Genomic DNA, 18,316 nt, shown 5'->3' on the forward strand with positions numbered 1-18,316 from the left:
ACGTGTCGACATATCCCAACGCTCATAAATTTCCACTCTCTCTCTTACACCCTCTCACTGTACCACACATCTTGACTGTGCTCATCCTCGTCCTCAAGGCTTGTCAACAAAAGGCAAGCAAAGTGAAAGTTTTCGTGTGCCACGACAATATTTACATGCTGCATTAAGCTTGCTCTGAAGTTATGGGCCCCGCTTCGGCACAAAGTTTAAGCCTCGAGCTCCTCCGCCACCCTCTGACCGAGCTTTGTATTAAAGTTGCGCACACGCCAGGTTCTCCCGTTGGCCAGTTATGTGATTTATGTGCAAGTTCCAGCGCTATTTTAATAATTTAAGCAGCAAAATCAGAGACGATGCAACGCATGTCCTGCATGTGCTGGCACTGACGCTGGCCTCCTGCCAAGCCACGTTTCGCTGATTGAGCCGAAAATAAAAAAAAATAAAATGCAAAAATATCCCTAGCATGTTGACAATGGCGCCAGCACAAAGCGCATTTGGCAAGCGCCTGCAGCAATGCAAACTTGTGTGGTGTGTGTGTGTGTATTTTAGGGTGTGTGCTCAGCAAAAGTGAAATAGCAACAATCTATGAAGAGCTACAGCCACAGCCAGACCAAAACTTTCATACAGCAGCAATAAAAAAAAATAGTGGGACTGTGCACCGACAGCATTTTAATATGATTTTCGTGGCTTACTTTTTCGTCCAGACGACTCACGACTCGCAGCTCGCGATTTACGCATTTAAATAAAATATCTGCCACAAATTCGCTTGCCTCGACTCCATTCGATTCAGTGACTGACTGACACAGAAACCCACACAAATAGCGCATACGCCAAGTATGCGCAGTCATAAAGATGATTAAAGCCATGGCTGAAATCGAGTAATCATGCAAAACTTCATAATTATGACTATGTTTTTGATATTAAAATATTTGCATTACACATTTTTAATAATATGATTAAATATCAATAGCATTTATCAGGTTTTAGGGTAAACATGCTATCCTTGCAACAGCATCCAGACATCAAGAGGCCCAGAACAAACACTAGCAGGCGAACATCGCAACCGGAAAAAAATTAAGTGCGCTTATATCCTTTTACCCCTACAACACTTATCTTAGAATTGATAATGATTAAATAAGTTAATCATTTTTTAAATGATATGATATATGAGCCCTAAGTAATTTAACTTTTTCTATACGTAGGAAACACATTTAAAATTTTCTAAAAACAAATAAATAAATGATAAAGTATTCCTATAATATAATCTTTATATTTGAGTATATATAAATGATATAGTATTTAAATCAGTACGAGTCACTACCTGCAGTAGAAATACGTATCTTAGCAAAGTTGTATCATCATATATTTAAAACTAAGAAAGTTCACAAAGAAACGGATAGATGTGCAGACGGATTTGGCTATAGCGACTCAGCTGACTGTATTGATCAAGATCATTGATAGACCATAGATCACAATAAGCTTAAAGTGCTGCACAAAGTATGCTACATAAGATGAGTCAAATAAAATATATCATGGATTTGTGCAACACCATAAGTAGCGCACTTTATGTTTTAGCGATTTTAAACACTGAACGTGCAGCTAATATCTTTAAGTCTAGATTTTAGTTAGGTTTCTTTTAGTTTATTCTACATTCGTATTCGGAAGCATTGTCGATATGGTGAATATGAATAAATATGTATATAGATAAATAAATGTACACAGTATATATATATATATATAATGTCTGCTGAATGCATACACTTACACTATATATCCCTTCAGTGGCGTTTACTCCGCTTATTTTTTGTTTGTTTTTTTATTTTTTTTTTTTTTTTTGTTTTTGGGCGCTTTTTACGGCCTTTGTAATAAAACCAGCCCGAGGGACTCGTGTATTGCGCGTAGTTGTTGTTGTTGTTGTTATTATGCTTGGTGCTGCTGTTGTTGCTGCTGCTTTTGAGGGCGTGTAAGCATTGAGCAAGTTTTATGCAACAAACGAGACGCACGCATCATCAATTGGCCAGGCGAGGCAAATGGGTCGGTTGGAGCGCGGATGCGAGGCGGCGCGACAGAGGATCAATAGCAAACAATTGAGCAAAAAATATGGCAAAGTCTTTGGCGGCCACGAGATACGGGTTGGGGCGTGCGTTGCCCTCGGCTTTATTTAAAGTAGCGAAACGCAAGCGATGCGAACTTTATTTATGACTCAATAATGTGTATTTTGATTTATGCATTGTGGGCGCGCCCCACACTCACACTCACACACCCACTCACACATACACAGTCGCACGCACAGTCAGTTATTGTTGTTGCCTGAAACGACAGACGCTATTTGCATAACAACACGGAGAAAAAGTGTAAGAAAGGAGGAAATGTTTGGCTTTAGCACGTGCACTTGCTACGACACAGAGACACGGGCCTGCACTCACTCACGCACACACACACATGCAACAATTAATCACTATGGTTATTTGAGATTGTGCAACACTGATTCCGCACTCTCGACTTACAAATTACTCTGTGGCTATTGGGCAGAGCTCCGTACAGCGATTAACGCTTTAACGGTAAAAAGACGCGACGACAGTTTTGACACGGAGTCTCTGTGTGTGCTTTTGTGAGCGTTGAACACGGCACGACAAACACAGCGCTACGCAGCGCACACGACAACTACACAAATCCACGACCTTTTTAGTACTAAAGCGACTTTCATTCATTGCCATTCGTACAATTCGAGCGGCCGACGCGCGGCTTTGGGTATGCCGCTGCCTGTGGCCCTCGCCCGACTCGCAATCGACTTCGGGTCGCGCGCAAGTTCGAAAAGCACGACTAAGCGACGTTGCGAATCGCATCGTGTAACGGGAGAGAGCATTCAGTGTGCGGGTGGGTACTGCTAGCAATGGGGGTGGGGGCGCTTGTAAGTGTGCCACGCTTTACATTGCAACTTGACGAAACTTTGAGCACCCCGCTGTAACCACTGTTGAGTGAGCGTTGTTTGTGGAATGTAAGCTTCAGTTTGAGTTGTCCTTCACAGCGTTGAGTGCATGATGAAAATGCGATTCAAAGTAAAGATCTACAAATAAGCTTAAAAGAATGCTGAAACACACAGAAAGACACAGAGGTGTGCCATAAAGAAAAGTTCTTAGAAGGTACTTATTTTAGCATTTGCATCTGAAACTAAATATTTTTGATTAGAAAATATAAAAATTATTCTTTAAATAAAAAAAAATGTGTTAAACGTTATCATTTCTATAAAAATGTGTCAAGTTTGCACATGAAAATTTATAATTTAAGTATTTAGTTAATGCCATGCAACAAACTATTCTCAACTCTATAAAATACATAGTTTTAATTACTGAGCGTATGCTATATACAAATTCGAAAATAAATATTTTATTTTGTTTTCTAATAATACCGAATCACCTAACCACTTAAAAGTCAAAGATTATTGGTTTAAGTAGGTTTAATGTTCATACAATCTCGGATTTCTAAATTCTAGCCTTTTTCTATAAACGCTTATTGTTTTCAATCACAGTTAGCTTAGGTTAGTTGTTAGCTTAGCTTAGTTGTTTCGCCGAGCCTGTTTGGGTTAAATTCTAGCCTACCTCAATTCAAAATTGGTTCTCATATTGCAACACATGAAACAATTCAAGTGGAACCTATTACAACGCACAATAATGTTACAGACTCTCACTATCACGAGTCTCTGGATTTACGCTCACTGTCGCTCACCAAGAGAAAACATATCACTCGGCAGCTGAAAGTTGTCTGTGCATAAGTCGAAAATTATGTTGCATGCTGCACCAAAAATGACATCAAAGCGAGCCCTTAACATTGCGTGCACACAGGAACACGACCTTACCCAAGAGCAGTGTGTAAATATCGGGCATATAGGCATTTTAAAAAACATATTTTTGAATTTGTTGACAATAATAGAACTTTTTTATTGGCCAGCTTAGAGTAAAGAAAAGTTTGAAACTGGCCTGCATTTAATTTAAGGCCTAACTTAACTCTGATCAGTTTTGCTACTCAACAACTCTGTATTTCTTTTTAGATTATCTGAACCCCTAGACTCTTCAATCTCTAAACTTCAATCTCTCACATCTCCAGTTAATATATTACCCTTCCCTGCAGCACCTCCTTTTGTCATCTGGCGCATTCGCGCTAGTAAGACACCTATTCATTAATAAGATTTTCTTTATGCTTGTTCGAAATGGTATGCGAAAAAAGGACATTCTTCCGACTGGCCCCCGCTACGGCAAAGGGCGCGTGTACGGCTTACAAGAGACCCGATAAGAATAGCCGAAGCCACAGCCGAACCGAGCGTTCCCACGAGCTCTCTCACTGCGTTTTCGAACTCGCACATGCGCCTCATGTTCTGCTGTGGATGCCAGCTTTGTGGATTGTATTCATTTTGAACTATAACTTAGGAGCGCTACGTAACGGTTTAGCTCTTATACCACTCAAATAAGCTCAACTGCGTGGGTTGTTTGAGTTTTTTTATCTTCTAAGTATTTGGTTTGATTAGCCTTTAACCTTTTCGTCGTTCGGTTGCAGGCTCTGTTCAGGGCGAAACAATTAAAAATTGAAGAGCACAGTTAGCTAATCAAGAAAACAGGCACCCTTGCCGCCCCCAAAAGAATTTACTTTGAGCTCTAATTTGGTATACTTCGCACAAAAAGATGTGCTCATGCCTAAACATTAAGTACAACTAGCCAAAATTCCACACACACACACACACATAGATATACCCACACAAATGGATATAGAGTATATGGCACCCATGGTTACATCCCACGTCGTGTGGTGACTGATGTGTCCAAGGGCTTCAGCTGCTGGAAAATCTCAACGCTCAACCGCTAAGCATGGCATTTCATCAGAAAACCCAAAAAAAACCCCTACTCTCCCCTCCAGACACATCCCAACCGAAACCCCGCCGAAGCACCAGCAATGCGATGAGTTGTTGTTGCTGTTGCTGTTGCTGTTGTTGTTGCTGGTGTGAGCAAAGGAAGTGCACTAAGTGCAGTGACCAAATAGCTGGCAAAAGTCCTGACTCCTGAGTCCCGAACCGCCGGATGTGGCGCTGCTGTTGCACATGACTTTATAGCTTTTACGTTAGCTGTAGCTGCTGTGTATGTTGTTGTTGCCATAGCCAGCGACAGTTTGGCAGTAAGGCAAAAGTTACATTAAATTTAAATCATGAGGCGGCGGTTTTCGTGGCCAGAGACTGACGCACGCACACACTGATCAAATGAATGACTGACAAACTGACTGAAATATTGACTATTAGACGAGTGGAGAATGTTAATGGCTCTGTTAGGCATGTTATCATTAAAAGTTGACGCGATCACATGCTTTGTGCCTTACAAGTTGCATTTTAAATGCGCAAAGTGCTATATGTTTAATACCCTGTAAGGTGGTAGAAAAATTCTTGTGAGCAAAGGCTTAATATTAATTATTAATAAGATACCCTGTTATCTTGCGATTCGGCATAAAGGAAAGAAAATTATTTAAAATCTGAAAGGAATTTACACATGTTCTTTCTTCTTTCATACTTTAACTTGATTAAAATGTTCGTAAACTTGAAAAAAAAATATCTGTATGTACTGTATGTACAACCATCGAACACGACTCTTCTATTCTGCAACACTCAATATGGCTCAGATAATTGAAAAAATCACTTGCTTAAATAACTATTTCTTTTCTTCGGGTTTCCTTAACGTTTCGTATATGGCATCTCCTAGTCGAGCAAGACCAAACCATGAACTCTTGCTAAAATTTAAATACCAAACAAACAATTATATAATTGTAGGCACTTTTCAGCACTATCATAGAAGGCACGTGTGTTAGTGTCCAGGTGTATAAGAGTCTGTGTGCGTGTGTGTGAGTGTGGGGCTGGCAAACTAATTAATCAACTTGCGTAATCAATGCTTAATGATGCAACAGCAACAACATAGCGTACAGCGTCATTTAAATGGTCCATAATTAAATCAAGCACTCAATTAAACCAACGTTAAATTGGAACAATTGGCTCTTAAGTCGACCAAAATGCTATTGATTTATTGATGAAGTGCTATTACATCAAGCATTATTTAACAATGTTCAAAATCAAAATATTGTTTTCCTATCTCATATTTCAAGTCATTAAACCCTTTGACCAGAACGCCACTTTTTAACTTATTATTTTTCACTGACCGCATTCATTAATTAATCAAACTACAAATGGCAACCGCAACACATCAAACTGGCCAAGACACTGGACTGAACACGCACTCCCACCATTCGTACTTTTTGGGGCAAAGTCAGAACACAGGCAGCCTCAAAGGACTTGAGTTCGTCTTTGTTAAAAAGTTATAATTTAATTATTAAGCATCTATTTTATGTTATTTATGTGCAGCTCAGCAAATAACTTACTTACGCACACCTAGACACACACGCACAGATGTATGTATGTATGTGTGTGGGAGGGGTTATTCTTGTGGCCAGCACAGCGGAAGCATATCTTTTTCTTTTGTCCCGATGCTATTTTCTTGTGGCTGAAAATAAGATACTTTTATGCTGAAGACATGAACAAATTTTTGATGCTATTTATTCCGTTAATTTTATTAAAATTAAGTCACCTGAGACTTCCGGTGCAAGCTTAAAACTTATAATACCCTTCTCCTTTCAACTTATCTTAATTAATGTAGTATTCATAATTTCGACAGATTAAAACTGTTTATGACTGTCATCTATTCGCGTACCATACATTAATTTATTAATTTATTTGAAATATATCCGTAAGCAATTAGAGGTTATAAATACGTCAAATTATTATTTGCTATTTTTTTATGGTAATAAATATATGCATAAACATCCATCACACGTATTTGATTTTAATTTTTAATAAAATTGTTTTTAAATCACCTGTAATTTAACCTATAATGTTAGGCAAAGGTTTTTGATTTTGTACAACAATAAAATGTTCAAAATTTTAATGAAATCTTAGCAACAAAAATATATTTCAATTGTTTATAATGCAATTCAATGCGACTAAACAATAATTATTCAAATATATATTATATTCACTCATAAATATTTATGTGTGCACAGTTGCCAAAATGCCAGAAATATTGGTATTGTGCAATTTGTATAGCTTTGTAGTCATATCCTTGGCCAATGCAGCCAGCAAAGCATTGGTCGATAGACAGGACAAGTGAGCTGAACCGTAAGGGAATAGCAGCAACAGCAGAAGACAACTCCGTCGCCCGGGGCTAGCTGTGGTGGCGGCAACTTGGCTTAAAAAATCAACAGCAACCAGCAACTCCTTGCGCGCACACCGAGTCTGCCAGGCGATCCATCCATGCACGAGGTGTAGCAAGTTGTTGCAGTCCCACAAAAAAAAGTTTTTGAGACACGTGTGTATTCTACTGCTGTTGGTGTTGCTATTGCTGTTAGCAGTTAGTCGGACAGACTCATTCGCTGTTCGCTGGGCTGGCTGACTGGCTTGCTTAAATATTAAAAGTCCAGGCAGCAACAGCAGTTGGCCAAAAAATAAAAAATAGGAAACAAATACATGGCAAGGCCTGGCTTGCCCCTTGTCACACGTCGTCACTTAAGCAAAACGCAAAGTTTCAACTGGCTGCTCGCAACTTGCAACACGCTGCGCGCAGTTGGCAGTTTGCTGTCAGTCAACTCGCTTCGCCTGCGGTCTTTGTTTAATGCAAGAAAAGCTGCAACAAAGCGAGGCAACTGCAACAACAACTGCACACAAGCAACAATGGCGCAAGGACACGCGTTAAGCTAAGCAAAAGTTTTGTCACACCCACACACGCTCACACTCATTCAACTGCGACGCGCATTTAACATAAACAAACTACGCTCTTAGTTACAATACTTTTTTTCATGCCACGACTTTTTATTTGTTTTTTCTTGCAACATTTTTAGTTCTTTTCCCCTTGCCACAAAACGTGTTTGGAAAATTAACAAAAAATTATTTGGCCATGCCATGTCTTTCGGCTAACCAACACTGCTGAAAAGCTGCTCAGGGTAAGTTTGCGGCGAACTTTATCAGCTTTAATGATTTTCTGAAGTTACAATTCAAAATTTGTTGATTGCATTGAAATATGATATGATAATTTGTAAATCGAATGAAAAATGTTTTAATTGAAAAGCGAAAAATGCTGTTAAATACAAATAATATGCTTTAATATTGGATAAATCATGTCTGAAAAGAATTGTGTTTCCCACAATGCAATTTAAACATGTTAAACAAAATATTTTAGCCATTGAAACAATATAAATGACAAAAAAATTAATATGATAACAAAAATTAAAAAGCAATAAGTATTAGGCATTATTTTGAAAGGCGATGCTTAATATGAAAAACAGCAAGTGAGAGACAGTAAGTGAGAATTATAGATAGTGAGGGAAATGTAATAAGACATAGAGAGAGAGAGAGAGAGAGAGAGGGTGGAGAAAAAAAGAGAAGAGAGAGATAAAGCACTGAGCCTTGAACAAAAATTAAATTAATGGTAACGACGAGGAATATACATTATATAACCAGCTTCCTGCATTTATCCTTTAACTTTCTAATTCAGCCAACTGCAGTTTTCCTTTTCCATTTTGAAGGCAACTGCCAAAAGAGTTGCAACAAACACACTTGAGTAAAATATAACTCTAGAATTGCTCGAAAATGACCAGCAGCAATTCGCAGTTAAGAATTGTAAATATGTAAACGAACAGAAGTATTCGTACTGATACTCATTGCGCAATACGATGCCACTACAACGGCCAGCACTCACACACATGCACACAAATAAGGGCCATCTATCTGCAATACATGCACGTATCTCAATATGTGTATTCATTAAATTTGTATAAACAAATAGGGATAGCATATATTTTGTGAAGGAGTTGGCGTTCCAGGCTGCTGCCATTATCCAGGCAGATATAAAACAAGAAAGAGAGATGCAGAGCGGCAGAAAAAGAGAGAGTTGGATGATGCTATCTATGATGTGCTGTTGCTTTCTTTGTCTTTCTTGCCTTATAAATACATGTGTGTGCACGCCCGTATTTTTGTAGGTGTAGGTGTAGGTGTATACTAAGCCCAAAATAAGCAAAGCGGTAGCCTAAAAAAACAAGTAACCGTTTTGTTGAGCCAACAATGAAAACAAGAAGCAGCAACAGCGAAAACAAAAAAAAATAAAAAACAAACCCAGACACACACACAAAGATATATGCAACAGCAACATGTACAAGAATTTGCCTTATGTTTGTTGATTTTTCCGCTCGTTGTTCGTTTTCCCTCGAATAACAGCAACAACGAATTTACAATTTCAATGTGGCCATGTGAATAAGAGATACATACTTAGATATATCGGAGCACATGTAACTTAGCCGAAAGAAGCAGCACCAGCAGAAGAAACATTGGACACGCCGGCTACACCTACAAATATTTTAGCACCGAAGAACTTTTTAGTTGGCCAGTACAGCTGGCAGAGTTTTATGGTCGCCACGTTGACGACAAAAGGAGCTAAAAACTCTGGCTAGAAGTTATCGATGTTGCACTTAAGAGTGTCAGCTTATAACCACCCCAAAGATACAGCTCCAGCGAAAAAACTTTCTAAGTTGCGCTTACTTCCATTTGCAAAAAGATTACGATATCGCGTTAAAAGCTAATGGTTTAACCAGGACCAAGCTACTGGAAGGGAGATTCAACAACGAAACGGAGCATTATGAACTTGGCTCTCACTTTAAATACACTTTTATTCTAACGAATACAAACAAAACCTTTTTTAAAATATTTTTATAATTTCGGGCTACACAAAAGATACCAAAATGGGATACGCAACAAAAATAGAATCAAACAAGTAAGAGGTTCTAGTCGGGAGCTCCTGACTAGGGAATACCCTGAACCCTCTTATTCCAACATCAATTAAATTAATGAATAAAAGCTCCCTTGGCAGGGCTCGAACTCGCGACAGACCGCACCACCACTTGCTATGCCTCTACTCAGCAGCCACACCAATAACTAAGTACTTATGATAAAAAAAGGAATTAAAATAGCATTACAGAAAAACGTCGCAATTACCATGCTGTTAGAATGCGAAGCAGACGCGCATGAATGTGTGTGTACATGCATACAGAAATTCTTAAAGCTGCTGCCCCATCCAATTGCGCAGTTGCATATAAGTTTTGTTTTTTTTTAACGGATCTTTATGAAATTTTCTACAGTATATCTTATTGTACCATAGAACATTTCCTTGCATTCATGCATACGGACGGACGTACAGACAGACGGACATGGCTTGATCGACTCGGCTATTGATGCTGATCAATAATATATATTCTTTATGGGGTCGGAGATGCTTCCTTCTGCCTGTTTGGATTTGGATTTTGCACAAATGCATGTACCCATTTTTATTAATGGCCTTGCTCGGGCCATGTATAAAATAGATGTTCTCAAAAACGTCACCTACCAAATCTTTGACCCATACTTCCATCAAGGAGGGATGGATTTTCCATAAAGTGCGAAACACCACTCAAAGATATTTGAAAGTCAGTTTGAGGCCGATCGGATGGTAAACAAAAAGTTGCATACCCCTTGCCGAAACCCCATCTTAACGTGCACCTTCATCAGATAAGGTAAGTAGCTCTTACAGTTTGGGCTGTGCGTTAATCACCAGTCAGTCAGGAAAAACAGTTTAATATATAGAGGTTATCAGAGAGAGAGAGAGAGAGAGAGAGAGAGAGAGAGAGAGAGAGAAGGCATCATATCGGCAGATATGGCTAGATTAATTCGGCGTGTCGTGCTTGTCAAGAATATATATAATATTTTACTTACATTTGCACAACAACAACATACACTTTTTATCCATTTGCATATGGTGCGGGGGTGCGGGGGTATAAAAAGGGCCTTATAAATGATAGCCCAATTTTTCGACTCGAGAACTAAGCAAAGGTTGTGGTGCATAAAAGGCTTAATAATATGTGGACATAATTAATTATATATTTAGAATTTCTGATTAAGATCCTGTTTCATTTCGATAATTCATGTTTATATCGTATCCAACACCAAATCAATAACAATTTGTATTGCTGGTAAGGGGTGCCTTGCTTTGTGGCTATTATCGAATTGTCACCCAATCAACTGGCTATTTATTCATTAGGCTTAATTATCTTGTTGCTGGCCAAGTGCAGCAGCAGCAGAAGCAACAAAGGCAATCAAATGTAATTAAACGCGAGATTAACTCTAATTATAATGAATTAAATGCAACGTCACTTTGGCCATTGAGGCGAGTGAAGTGCAGCCTCGGCAGGGCACAAACATCAAAGGTGCAATTAACTATTAACAGTTTATCCGAAAAGCTTAAAACATAATATAAAGCCAGACAAATACAGATACAGGAGTGATCACGTGTAAGTATGCGCTGATTAAGGCCTGGTTAAGAGCGAAGCCGATCTGCGGAATGGCAAATTTTCCGGACAGACGCGGCAATCGATGTCATCAGGACCAATTCCATTTGCATAATCAATGCATATTTGGCGGAGCCATAAATTAACAAATAGAATTTAATTGCATACTTTCGGGCGCCGCTGCAATCCCACATACAAATTAATAATTCATTAATGCGCATTAAATGTCGCGCTGCAACAGCAAAATCAAAAACCCACAACGAATAGCAGCACATAAATGCTTTACGCTTATTGGCTCTACAGCTGACAACTACCCCCCTCCTCTACACCAACCATTCGGCCGATTAACCCCTTTGCCAATCAACCTGTAATCCAGCCAAACGCCTGCAAATTAATTGCAGCTTTTGTTGTGGCAAAAAAAATTATATTACTAAAGTAGCAAATTTATCAGAGAGCCGTTAATATGTATTGCAATTGATTTTTTTATTTTTGATTTCATCAGCCGTGCAATTTTTGCATGAAAGTATTCCATATATATATATATATATATATATATTTACATATATATACTACGGGTATAGCCCGGCCTTGCCCGTGGCACGTATAAAATTAATGTTTTCAAAAAGCTTTGAAAATAATTTTGAAACTCATCAACTTTCATACAAACGTTTTCCGCCAATTTTGCATGACTGCGGGTGGAAATTTCTAACTCGCTGCCACACATATTTAGTATCGCCCAAAAAATCTTTGAGTTGCATTTCTTCCGAAGATTCTGGATTAATTTGAACAAAGATCTTTGAAAATTAGTTTGATGCCGATCGAATGGTAAGCCAAAAATTGCAAAAAAAACGTTTTTCGCGATATTTTTACACTGCGGGAAGAATTTCCTGAAACCCCGTCTTAACGTGCACCTACATCATAAGTTTACTACAGTGAAAATTTCAGCTTCTTACCTCTTACAGTTTGGGCTGTACGTTGATCATCAATCAGTCAGTCAGTCATTCACTCAGGACAACAATTTTTATATGCTGCGCTCTTTTAATTGTCGCATGCTGCGAGCGGCATTCAACCATCAGCTTTGGCCTGCGTTTGTTGTTTCCTTCTCAACATGAGAAGCATTTTTAAAATAGAAAAAGAATAACGAACTTCTGACTTGAATCTAAAAAATAATAACTTTATTTCAAATCTTTTGTTATAACAGATGGACAGACAGAAAAATAGTCAAATAGACGCAAAGCTACAAAGTTACAACATCGATTTGAATGCTCTTGTTGAACAAGAATGTATGCATATATATTAAAGAAACAGAGAATGTTGTTAAACGAAAAATTCAATCTACCCGCAAAGAGTAAGATCTTTTAGATTAACATAGAATATTCACTTTTTTATATGTTGATGATCAAATCAAAGGCTATACCAGACCATTATGCCTGAAAAGAAAATATTGGAAATTTAAAAGCTACGTGCAGTATTTACAATTGACTTGAATCATTGTTTACTTTTTGTTTAAGTCATTCTTCTAGTAAACATATTATTCATTTGCTTGGGAAACTTGCATTATGAAACTATATACAAGGTTATTGCTACATATCTATAATCAAAATTGAAAGCAGCTAGTTTTAATAGGTTCCACTTTCAGGTTTTTTCGATGGCAACGCATAAGTGAAGTGTGCTCCCGTGTATGCGCAACCTTTTTAAAACCGCTTGCCCACTTAACGGTGTACAAAACAAACATGCGCCACGCATGAGAACACATGCGTCTCACGCACAATGGCACACATACAGTCACATAATGCTAGCACACACACGTACACATTGACAGGACGCGTGGTAGCTGCGTTCCATGAATTCAATCAATTTTAACGCAATTTAAATTGCATTCTCTTGTGAAAACACAATGCGTGGCGTCTACACACGCATACACAGAGAGACATGCACACAGAAATGCAGATAGTATGCGCACACACAAACGCACACAGAGAGATACTGAGACGTGAGCGCACATTATACTGCAAGTGGAAGCATTGCAATGCGTTAATTGGCGGCCACGCCCCAATTGTCAGACCACGCAGCAGAAGGCGTCCTGCCGGGCACAAGCCAGGATAGCGCAGGCTATGCCACAGGCCGCTGTCTTGCAATGCCGACGTTTACATTGTTTCAACTGCCATTCACATTTATAGTTGGCACTCTATGTCCTTCCCGATGGCCATGATATGCCACGGCTGGGCGCATCCTTTTCACATCGACTCACTGTTGTTTAAACAAAAGCAACTGTTGCATAGCCGCAGGCGAATGCAGCATGCAATTATGCTATTCGAGCAATAATTATGCACCCTTGTTGAATATCATATACAATCCATTATGATTCAACAGTGTTAATGTAAAGGTAATCCATTTTTGACTTGATACTCAACTCACCGCCATAGAAAAATATACAATTACAAATGTGCAAGGAACCAACGAGTCGTGAGAGCTTATTGTCAGGTCTAGCACTTACGGAAGCGAATACAGTGAAGCTGGCTTATAAATTGTGATGTAAAGGTTTTGGCTCACTATCAATAATTTAACTGAATTTTTGTCTGTTATCTTTAACAGGAACTTGACAAGGAAATCAAAAGCAATGCCAATATAAAATTATTGGACTAAAGTAGAATTAAATGTGATGACTTGTTGCTTTAAAGCATTTATTTCATCAACCTGTAAGTTGTTTTTCAGCAAGGTGGCAGCCTTGAACCTGTACAATCATAATTTAGTACCTTAACAACACATGGATGAAAAATGTCATTTAGAGCCAAACCCCATAACGCAGTATGAGGATTTTGCAGGTGGTCTTACTGACGCCCAATCGTCAATCGACAAAACCTTGCCATTTGAGTCGCCTTAAAGGTGGAGCAGGGAGTAGTCCTCATGCGAGCAGGCTGCGGTGTCTCAGCAATCTTTCGCTGTATCTGCTTGTTTGCCTTCTAATCTGTTCAACTGTATGCACTTTGAGGTCTTTATGGAGTGTAGAACCACGTACGTACCGGGGACAGTTGGTTATTTGTCGTAGACCCGATTCTGCAATACCTGTATACGATTATAATTGGATTTGGCTGCAATCCCCCAAATCTGCACCCCATAAAGTCATATTGGCAAGGTGCTCCTTATATTGTTGAGCCACCAAAGTTGTTGCAGTCTTTGACGACATGTTTTTTACCATAGCTTTGAGGTGTGGCCCAAAGGTAAAGCGCTTGTCCAAGGTGATGCCAAGAGACTCAACTTATGGCGAGTGCTCCAGGGTAACTCCCACAAGCTGGATTGGAGGGGTATGCATCCGCATTTTGAGGCTGAAACATGAGCTTTATGTTTTGAGCGGGCTAACCTTCAAATTCCATCATTTGCACCAAGCTGCAAGAGTATCAAGATACCCCTGATGTCCATTACTTACTTTTACGCAGCTAACATTGAATTTGCAGAATAAAGATGTTAGCATCGAATGTGTTGATAAAACAGATTTTGATATTTAAATAAAATATTTAAACCCAACTGAATTAATTACTTAAGTAACTAACTACATATTTAATAATATTACAAATCCGCAGTGAGATCCAAAATACAAAAAGCGGCTTAAAATCAGTCTAAAATAGAAACGCTTATTATCACATTTGGTTTGTGTGTGGCAGTTAAATTTTTTTTTTTTGTGTGCAATCCCTTTTAATGTTTGCACAATCCCTTTTAATGCGCACAATTAATTTCGTTATGCTTTGTCGCCTTTGACATGTCAATGGTTATCTCGGACACACACACACACGCACAGGCAGTGTTACAATTTGCTAAAATGTCGGGGCTTAGAAAATAATGCGAATTCAGGTCGCTCCTCAAACCTGGCGGATGTGCGCATCGAATAATCATTGCATAATTATGGGCGTTTCACGTTGCATGTCGCGATGTTGCAATTCGCGATTTTTTGCGCAGTCGTAATTTAAATTATTTTAATTTACACGCAAACACACACACATCAAATTACAGATACATTTGGTTCGGGCATAAAAGCATTGACATAACATTGGAAATTAATTTTTAGCTATGGTCGGCACACCCGAAAAACCATCAACAAATTGTCAGCGTTTGCGTTCATTTGTTGAATTGATTTTCCTCGTTTATTCCCTCCCACCCAAAATTTATGCTGTGAATTTTCGTGTTTACACTAAAGCCGAAATGCGTGTGGCTTCCTATATTTGGTATATATTTGATAAGGGAGATGAGGAGGCTATGAATTCGCTGCATACAAATCTCTACGTGTGTGCGTGTGTGTGTACGTGTATTTACGTGTGTGTATGTGGGTATGTGGTGGTACATGATGCGATTAGAGCGACTTTAAATCATGAAGCATTACAATTTCGACGATTACTAAAACGAGTTTTACGCAAATTTCTGTTTTATCAATTTAATTAATTTTGTGCTGAACTGGTAATAGTCAATTTTATTTGAACTAAAACTTTCCGTTGACATTTGCCTAAAAATAACTTACCCAAAAATAATACATTTATGAAAATAAGCAATTGGGGCAAAGCTAAATATATAAAAAAAAATTCGTTAAATTCGTTTTCCTTGCTCATGAAAAGAATTTCATACTTTGGCTTGTCACATTTTTTTCAATTTTCGTGGGAGTAAAAACCTGATCTAACTTAAACAAGAGAATTTTACGAATTATTTTCTTAAATGAAAATGTAATACGAATTGAGTTATTTTCCGCTGATTATTGCGAACTGAATTGTTATCCGATTTAAGAATGCAAATATTTAATACACTTATGCATTTAAATAAATAAAATAAAATATATAGGTTTATGAAAATCATGAATTCCATGGTCCTTTACAGTTTATACAGTTGGAAGTACGCGGCATTGAGTGCGCGCATCTTGGAGCTGTGCCCGGTCTGTTCACACTTCAAGTAGTGGGCGCGTAGGAAGATCATGTAGGACGTCTCCTGCTGTTCGCTAAGCGGCACCCCGTGTGTAGTGTCAGCGCTGCAGGCACTCACGACAAGCTCGAATTGGCAGTGGTAGCAGCGCAGCAGCTTTAGCTTGCCCTGAAACCGCATGTTGCCATAGGAGCTGCGGCGGCACAGGACGCAGCTGTACTTGTAGCTAGCTGCGCATTCAACTAGCAGAGGCAGCTGCGGCAGCAAGAACTTGGCGCGACAGGCCCTGCGTGAATGTTCGCTGCAGCGGATCAGGATGTGATACAACTGTTGCACTTACCACTTCTGCGTGTTGTGGCCATGTGCAGTTTCGCCATTGTATACATAGGCAGCCGCGTGGCACATCTGATGAAGCAGCGTCTCAATAAGCATGCTGGACTCTCGAATATTTGCCGAGAGCTGGTAGCGCGCGCGACGCTGCCTGTCAGACGCAAGGCTCAGGACACAGCTACTGGGCTGCTTCTTGTTTTGCTGCCACTCGATGCACTGCCGCAGGCCACAATAGAAAATCACGTGGTTAAACAGGCTAAACAAAGACTTGGCCAATCGCGCTTTACAGCTGTCAAAGCTCTCCTGGCGATAGCTGAGCGCAAACGGATGACACAGGGCAAGAGGCGTGTCCGCTACAGAGATAATCAAAGCTAAGCCGAATGCAGATTAACAAGCTACTTACGACTTAGCGAGCTCAGGAAGCTATAGAAGTACAGCTGCTGCTCCTGGATTTGTTGCACCAGCCTCTTGTGCCAGCAGCAAATACGGGCTCGTTTCGCCTCGCTGGGCAGGGCGCTCAGTTCGATGGGCTCCTTGAGCTGCTGCGGCGTTTGCTGCTCAAAGTAGTTGGCATTGATGCGCAGCACATTGTCTTCAAATAGTTTCTGCTTCAGCAATTTAAATAGCACCAGAAACTTATCCAGGCCTCTTCTCAGCTCAACATCTTCATCAACTACAGCTGCAGCTGCTGGTTCACAGTGTACAATGGCCGCAGGCTCACTTAAATCTAGATAGATGAGCAAACGAGATCTCGTCTGGTCTTTTTGACTACTCCCACATCCCATGTTATCAAGCGTCCACTCGCCCACACATTGCTCCCTGCAATGCTCACGATCTATCTGCGCAGGTGAACGCACAACTCGACCGCTTCGAGTGGTGATGAGATTGTGGCCGTGTTTTGGGTACTTGTTTGGTTCCAATTGAGAATCTAAGTAATTTGTAAGCATTAATAGTTATAAAAAATCAAATTGAAATCGCAACTTGCCCATTTTGTATAGTTTACTTTTCTTTTTAATTTCTTTGTATTATATTATTATAAATATATTTTATTTGGCAGCTGACAGTAGCATCAAGTTTATAAGATTAAAACATATTACTTCGAAAACGCTGCTTTAAGGCTTCATTGCATGTACCTACACTATAAACAGAGTACTGTGCAGTCGGTAGCATCCAACAGACACTTTTATACTTGTTCTGCTCTTAATAAATTAGTAGACACCATGGTTTGGTGTATGAAACTAAGTGCTTACTTTCAATCCAATATGAAAATTTCAGCTTCCTATCACTTACTCTCTTATTAATTTTTTTTGTTAACAAAAGGCTTAACATTATTGAAATCCACAACAAAAAATGGCCGAGCCACAATGTAGAACGCAATACTGGCAACAATTGTAAGGCTTATGTGTGTAGTGGGTGCTTATTTCCATTAAACGACTAATAACACTTTAGTGTTGCGCTTGGAGCTATTACTTATTTATGCTTCTAGCTTTATCTGTATGTATACATTTACACATATTTGCATAGGTGATTATATATATACGTATATATATTTCAGTGCACTTAATTTAAATATGTGCATAACTTCCTGGCAAGAAAGGCAGGCAGCGGCAGCTTTTTGAGCACCTGCAGCAGATCCTTGAAAGTGCCAGCACAGCGCACAAAGCATTCTCAGTACGTCCTCTCTATGGCCAAAACC

At 39.2% G+C, this 18,316-nt stretch overlaps 1 protein-coding gene across 1 annotated transcript; it reads right to left on the reverse strand.

The window, feature by feature from the left end:
• Nucleotides 1-16,163: 16,163 nt before the first annotated feature.
• On the reverse strand, nucleotides 16,164-17,636 carry LOC115765676. The gene is made up of 4 exons (XM_030709336.1): nucleotides 17,606-17,636; nucleotides 17,024-17,548; nucleotides 16,631-16,973; nucleotides 16,164-16,576 (listed from the first exon to the last, which is right to left on the reverse strand). Exons 1-4 carry the CDS (start codon nucleotides 17,607-17,609, stop codon nucleotides 16,243-16,245), a joined length of 1,206 nt encoding a protein of 401 aa, XP_030565196.1. The 5' UTR covers nucleotides 17,610-17,636; the 3' UTR covers nucleotides 16,164-16,242.
• Between the last annotated feature and the right edge of the window lie 680 nt (nucleotides 17,637-18,316).

Source organism: Drosophila novamexicana, unplaced genomic scaffold (genome assembly GCF_003285875.2).
Source record: "Drosophila novamexicana strain 15010-1031.04,08,12 unplaced genomic scaffold, DnovRS2.1 tig00000986-arrow-arrow-pilon, whole genome shotgun sequence".
Lineage (NCBI taxonomy): Eukaryota > Metazoa > Arthropoda > Insecta > Diptera > Drosophilidae > Drosophila > Drosophila novamexicana.